This window comes from Trachymyrmex cornetzi, unplaced genomic scaffold (assembly GCF_001594075.2).
Source record: "Trachymyrmex cornetzi isolate Tcor2-1 unplaced genomic scaffold, Tcor1.1 scaffold386, whole genome shotgun sequence".
Taxonomy (NCBI): Eukaryota; Metazoa; Arthropoda; class Insecta; order Hymenoptera; family Formicidae; genus Trachymyrmex; species Trachymyrmex cornetzi.
Window position 1 is genome coordinate 178,129 of NW_017298597.1, and position 7,422 is coordinate 185,550.

General features: G+C 28.9%; 1 protein-coding gene across 1 annotated transcript in view; it reads right to left on the minus strand.

Annotated features, from left to right (window-relative positions):
- Positions 1 to 3,798: 3,798 nt before the first annotated feature.
- put (activin A receptor type 2 punt) overlaps positions 3,799 to 7,422 on the minus strand; it is a 7,050-nt gene continuing 3,426 nt past the window's right edge. Inside the window, exons 3-9 of the mRNA XM_018511786.1 lie at positions 6,801 to 6,972; positions 6,572 to 6,708; positions 6,120 to 6,499; positions 5,808 to 5,994; positions 5,601 to 5,738; positions 4,935 to 5,066; positions 3,799 to 4,417 (exon numbers count right to left, since the gene is read on the minus strand). Of these exons, the coding sequence (XP_018367288.1) occupies positions 4,232 to 4,417; positions 4,935 to 5,066; positions 5,601 to 5,738; positions 5,808 to 5,994; positions 6,120 to 6,499; positions 6,572 to 6,708; positions 6,801 to 6,972 (1,332 nt within the window). The 3' untranslated portion in view covers positions 3,799 to 4,231. The remainder of the gene's footprint in view (positions 4,418 to 4,934; positions 5,067 to 5,600; positions 5,739 to 5,807; positions 5,995 to 6,119; positions 6,500 to 6,571; positions 6,709 to 6,800; positions 6,973 to 7,422) is intronic.

A 7,422-nucleotide genomic window follows, 5' to 3' on the forward strand; every position in this document is an offset into this window, starting at 1 on the left:
TATATATATATATATATATATATACATACATATATATAATATATGTATGTATATTATTATTCCGCTCTTATATTAATTTGCCGTTTGTATTTTATACAAGTTAATTAAAATATAAATATGCAATTTGATTGTTGACTGAGAAGGATCTGAACAAAGATCAAAACTAACTGCAATTTATAAATATGTACATACAAATATACAATGTTGTCGGACAAAGATATTTTACTGCTATACATATCTAATCTTTTAAATGGTTACTTTCGTCTGTATTATGTAATCCGAAAAATTATATTAATTATTAAAATGGACTTTTCGAATAAGATTATGGGGTCAAAAATGGAAAGGGATTCTTCTATCTCGAATTTATCAGGAATATTATAACTGGCAAATTATTAACTGCAGTTCAAAAAACCATTAACAAATGATAAACAGTATTAAATTTGAGATATTTGGAAATGAGATGATAGCACCGTGTAATATCTAACGCTCTTATGTTTCCGATTATCGAGGATTTAAAATCTTCAATTTCAAGAAGGATTACTCAACTATTGAGAAACTAATTATTTAAATATTATGTATAGTTTCGAATAAATATATAAAAGCATCGATTTACTGCGATTACTTATATTTTTTTATCAATATATAATAAACATATTCATACAAGAGCAGTAAAACAAGACTACAATAGTGTTTCAGTGTCTTTCAGTAGATTTATATATTGAAATTGTCGTTTTGGGTTCTAGAATAAAAACACTTATTTCATTGCTCCTTTCGATAAATTGCGACATACGTGCCGCTGGTAAATATGAATAATTTACATTCTATATTATCTTAGTTATGTCGTATTACATACGTATTAATTATCTCTACTCATAAACAAAACGCATTCGACAGTCTATATTTATATTAAATATAACGTTAAGCTGATCGCTTTGATAAAATAAAATATATATTAGTAAGGATATAAGAAGGTGAAAAATATATTAGAGCCACGTAAAATTTACGATTAGTATTCTACTTTGTAAAATAAATTTTACACTTAATAATATAGCATTTTATAAAATTAAAATTAAAATTAAGATGCTCACATCTTCTTTCTCGTGCAAAAAATCTTAATAAATTTCAATCTATTAATTCGATTGTATCTACCAGGTACTTTGTAATAAACAGGACCAAGACGTTACCATTATTTATGCCTGAGAAGTAATCAGTAGGATCAACTGCACATCATTTATATTCTGGTTAAGCACCATCGCTATTTCAAATCAGTATGCCGTTAAATTCCAAAAAATTGATCACATATAAAGCACTCTATTATACCCAGCAATCATTTTCTCGGTCTTCGTCTCGGGTATAAGTAATGCTAACGTTCAAGTCCCGGTAATAAGATTACATCATTCATTTTATAATGATATACATGATGTGGCTTTACAGGAAAAATGCTTCGCTGAATTTTATTTGGTATACTTTGCGATTGGGATAAGTTACTGCATGGTTTCAACAATCAATGAGGAATGTCAGTGTGGCACATATTACGTATGCATCTACATTGTGCGCGTTTTAAGTGTCAGTAACTATTCCTCAAACATTTAGGGATACAACTCATATGTCAAATAAAAATCTATTGGTCCAAAGAACATTGAGAAAATATGTGTGAATTAAAATAAACACTCCGTATTCCATCACAATTTTCAAATAGATAGGCGTAGTCTCGTCTATAGAATATTACATTATATTTTTAATCAAATTCGTTATAAATATTTTTACTTAAAATTTACAATAATAAATCGATAAAATTCATATAAATATATACAAGATAAAAAAACTGATCTCAAAATATTAATACCCTTTATTTTGAAGAATAATGACAGTTCCAAATAAACAAAATGTATCCAAGCCCTTTCTACTCTGTAAAAGAAAAGTATGTAAAATTACATGAACAAGTAAAACTAAATATATGAAAATTATACATTGTATGTAATTATTTCAAAATTGTATAAATTTTACACTTACGTTCACGATTTTACATAATTCTTTTATAGTGTAATTTCTTCACCTTTTCTCTATCTCGTTACGCGTTTATTTAATTAAGTGTCAAGTATCATCGAAATATGAGAAAAGTTCTCTTGGTTTCATTTTTGAACGACCTCACTTATAACATTTCAAATTATTTTTGTGATTAACAAGAAAAGATCTGAATATACAAATTCGCTTGAAAGTTATTTTAAAACACAGAAAAAGTGCGGAATATAGAAGCCGATTGCTACAGAGTTTCAAACAAATTCCAATTGACATAATCGATGATTAATTTAACCACAAATACCCACAATAGGATTTTTATTGTTTCTTTTCATGCGTCAAACAATAAAATGTCTATCTATGTTAACAAAATACTACAGATATTTCTTATTAATCATCGATTAAATTAATTGTACTTTACTTGAAATCACTCTAAAATCTTATAGTATTACGTGTGTCTATGAATAGATTGCAGGAAATTCGTTTATAAGTTGTAAGTTTAATTACAATAATTTAATAAAATAAATTATGGTTTGGAAAAATAACAAAAGTGATCGAAAAGAAAAGTTCTCTGTGTATTAAATTTCTTTCATAAAAGAATAGCACGAGTGCGTTCGTTTCACACGTGATGCAAATGATGATTATTTTATTCTTGTTGTTCATCGAATATCAAAGAAGGATAAAATGATACATTATATGTATCGTATGTTAAACGCACGTAGTCTTTCACAGATTGGTGTTTATCATTTTAAAAATTCATACTTTTCAATATATTGACAAGTGAAAACAGTGGTTTTTTTTAACAATGGACTATTTTTAAGTTAAAATGTCAAAGATTTTATTTTTTTATTTAAAAAATCAATGAAAATTATATTTACTCTATTTTCTTCTTCTGAATATTCAAAATTGATTTCTAATTTTAAGATAATAAAACTTTCATAAAATTTTATCTGATCAGCTTCGAATCGAATAACATCCAGTTAGATACGTTTACTGTGAAAAGGATTTGCCATCTGTATAGAAATCCATACCTGGATTTGGATAAAGCCATCTACCCATACAGCAATGGAAATCTGCGAGATATACTAAAATCGTTCTGGATATTCGAAACATATTGCGATTTTCTTACGATATTTCTAGTTCATTATAAGTATATCTCTGAAGTGTTCTAATATTGAATATTCAGAAAATCTCGATAAAAAATATATAAAAATTATAAAGATAATTCACATTAAAGAGGACACAGTCTAAGGGTACTTTAGGCGCTATAGTTAAAAATATATATACACGGTTAGAATATATATATATATATATATAGAATATATATATATATATATATACATACACATATGGCAGTGTGATTATATTGTATTATATTTAAAAAGTATGCTCCAGATACATCTCCCTTTCTCCCTTTTTCTCCTTCTCGATTGCTCTCAATATAATGCTATGATTCCCAGCAAGATATGTTAAAGAAATCCCGCAGATCTTTTTTTTATCTTACTGTGTGGGTAGAATAGTCACACAAGCTCGACGCTGATTTTCTACATGATTAGTTTGGAGTTCAGTGCGAACGATCCAATATCAAATCTTCGTAAAATGTTCTTCACTAAACATGTAATTCACGATTTCTTGGCTAAATGGAAGCAGTGTCGCCTTACATTCTCTCGCATGATATTTGCAAGTTATTGCAAGGATTAATAAAAAATGAGATACATCGCTCTTTTTATTTACATTTTTAAAACAGAGATCTACGTGTATGAAATGTAATATTGATATATAATTTGGCAGCAAATAATTATAATTTTACCTATTTAAATTTTTCTTATTCACCTTACAATTACTTGTGTAATATTTTGCCCATAGTGTTTTATTTTACATTTTCTAAACATTAAAAAAATGTTTGTCAATTTCACAAACCTTTTTAATGTTAGTGAATCTATCTCCAATGCATGAAGAGGCATTGGAAAAGATAAAATATGTAATGTGTAGTCGATATACTTTTATTAGGATAAATGCCATGATGTAACTAACGATCACTTGTATAGCATTAGAGGAGAAATTAATAATTATTCAAATAGTAAAACATAAAATCGGAGATATATGCTTGTCTTTTTTCTATTGTTTCAACATTCCTCATTGATACGTATAACAAAATTATGATACAAAAAATGGTTGTGCCATTAAAATAAACTATATTAATGGACACTAACTACATACTAGATTCCTTGGTAGTAATAATCTCGTTGGTATTATCAACACGAATCAAAGTAGTTGAATTTAATACAAGAGCTCTACCAAGAGTAGCAACTCGTTCTACTACGCACGAGGCAGAAAGGCGTGCTTCGGCATCGTGATCCCAACATTCTTCCATTGTATCACAAATTGATGATAATCCCTGAAATAACACATATTTCAATTATAAACATTAAAAAACTGTATATTCAATTTTATTTTTTTTTTTAGATAAAATTGTTCTTTGTACAGCTATAAAAAAAAATTTCTATTACTAGCAGTTTTACGATCATCAAGTCTAACTTCTGTAATTAAACAATTCAACATATCCCGTATTTTCTATTAGTACAGCCTTACTCTATCACTACATGAAGAATTTATTGCCAAATATTTATTTATTAAATAATAAACAAGGTTTAAAGGCTCATTTCAATAAAACTTGAAGACATCCAAATTCTAAAATCTTGTTTTACAATGACTACGGGCATGATCTAATAATAAATTTAAATAGTTTTCAATCCAAGAGCAATAAATTCATAGTGGAACCAATAGATAGATAACGTTTATTAGTTTAGCAGAAACGCCGCTATCTCATATTAGGCGCCTATCTCATAATAGGGAACTTTCTCTAATAATTCTGTCGTGAATTAAAATAAATATTTCTGTACATTTTTACTTACTGGATGTTTGCGCCAAGTTTCTAAAATGAGCGGTCTCTCTTTTTTATGAACGACACTTTCTTGCATGTCTTCTAGAGTAGGATGGAGACCAACTTCGTCCTCAAATGGTAGTCGATATTCTCCTATTGGTCCCTAATATTGAAACAAAAATAATTAGTATCTTTTGACACGCGCTTAACTTGTAAGATGGATAGTACATGATTTTAGTCATTGTGTGTGTGTGCGTGCACGCGCGCGTGTACGTATGCACGCGCGTGACTACATTTTAAAAATACGAAAATAATATCCAGTTTTCATTTCGTTAAGATTTCATGTGCAGCCGCATTTTTATCATCATTCTTCAAAGTAAATTTTGACATATCATAGTCTGATATGTTTCAGTTTTCTTCCAATTTCTTGTAATGGATAGTTCAGATTTTGAAAATTCACAAATTTGAATAAACACAATTTTTCAAATGTTAAAATGCGGATTATCTGGGTAATATCGACGTCCACCAAATGGAAGGATCAGGTAACCCAAGAAATCGGATATAGGATATCCAGGTAATCATTTCCTCGATATCCACATATCCAAACCATATTTACAGCTCTAGTCTTGAGAGCTCGCAGTTCAGCAAAAATGCATATTCTCTGTAAAACATGTTATACATAATATATATTACGTACATTTTGTACAGTACATCTTGAAGCTAATTCCCACAGAACTAACCCACAGGCATACATGTCAATTCGTAAAAATGAATCTCTAGTAAAATTTATTGCTCCTTCTAAAACTTCTGGTGCCATATATCTTCGCGTTCCAACCTATAAATTATTATAGTTATTATAGTTATTTTCACATCAATATAAAATACATAATGATATATACATTACCTGTCCGTGTGTATCACCGCAAGGTTTTCCCGGATGAAAAATAAGCGCCAAGCCAAAATCTGCTATACAGGCACTCATGTCAGCCTTGAGTAAAACGTTTTTCGACTTAAAATCTCTATGAGCTACAGCTGGTTTATAGCCATCTGCTTTATTAGCTGGGATTTCCTCATGTAGATGCATTAAACCTCTGATAACAAAAATGCTTTTATTAAAGATTGAACAATAACTCAGTAAAAATATTATTTTATTCAATTTACATATAATTTTGTTTCGTTCCTAACAGATTATTATCGTTGTTATTATAACTGTTACCTTGCCATGGATTCTGCAATTCTACACATCTCAGGCCATGTTACAATGTTTGCTTTTAAATAATCGCACAATGAACCTTTTTCGTGATACGCCGTGATTAACCAAAATTCAGCTTGTAGATTATCTCCACGCTTTTCAACACCTATAAAGTGTAATATGTCCTCGTGATCCATATGTGCAAGCTTAAAAATCTCTTGTTCAGTCTGCCAAGATTGCTTATCTTGAATGGGAAAAACTTTAACTGCCACGATCTCATTTTTAAATTGGGCTTTCCAAACTGCTCCGAAACGACCTCGAGCTTTGATCTCAAGAAGTTGTATTGGTCGTAAGCCTAGATTAGGTGAGGGTTGTGGCAATGGTACTGGTTCCAGCGTTGGTATCTGAGAGATTTATATAAATTTCATAAATTATATAATACATTTAAAAATTGTGTAATAATCTCAAAATACAACCTCGTTAAAATAGCCCAATTTTCGACGACGATAGAGCCACCAAAAAGAAAATAAACTAATTGTAAGAAGTATAGGGATTGCTATTAAAAGGGCAAGTGTTATTGCTTGCTGCTTTGCATTAGGCATAGGTTCTAATTCTGAAAAGATAATTATTTAAATATTATTACAAGTGTATTGCAAGACACAAATTTATTTTCAAATACAAAATAAACCATGCATATTTGAATACCATGAATAACGGATGGTTCTGTAGACTTAATGGTTGGTTGTGGAACCCAAGAGAAGTTTTGGTTACACATAGTGCTATCGCAACAACAAAAGAAGTAGTCATTTTTTCTTTCCATATTATTCTCTACACAAAAAGGTTTACCATAACAATCAGTGTTATCTAAAAAACAACCCTGAAAATAATGAATAATATGCATAGAAAATATATTCAACAAGAAGAGTAAAATCTGTAATTTAATTTTTCACACAGTGAAACAAAAAAGCAATATGAGATAATTCAAAGAAAATTGCAATTTACTTTTAAGACCTTAGGATTAATTAAAATAATCAAATTCTAAAGTTGATGTTTTATATTACAAAATAATTAGAGATATAAAAGTTCTCAATATTTCTGTTTAACTATTAATATACGGTTTAGTTGAAACAATTTTTTTCTCTTTAAAAGCTACTCCATTTTAATTGCTTATGCATAGACTTGAATAGATTACAATAAATTATATATATATACAAGGTGTTCCGAACTTTTTTGCTAATCACTTTTGTGTAGATAGAGCGGATTAAACTGAGTCAAAAAGTCCTCTACCATTTTGCAATTTTCGCAATAGTTAACAAGATATTAATTA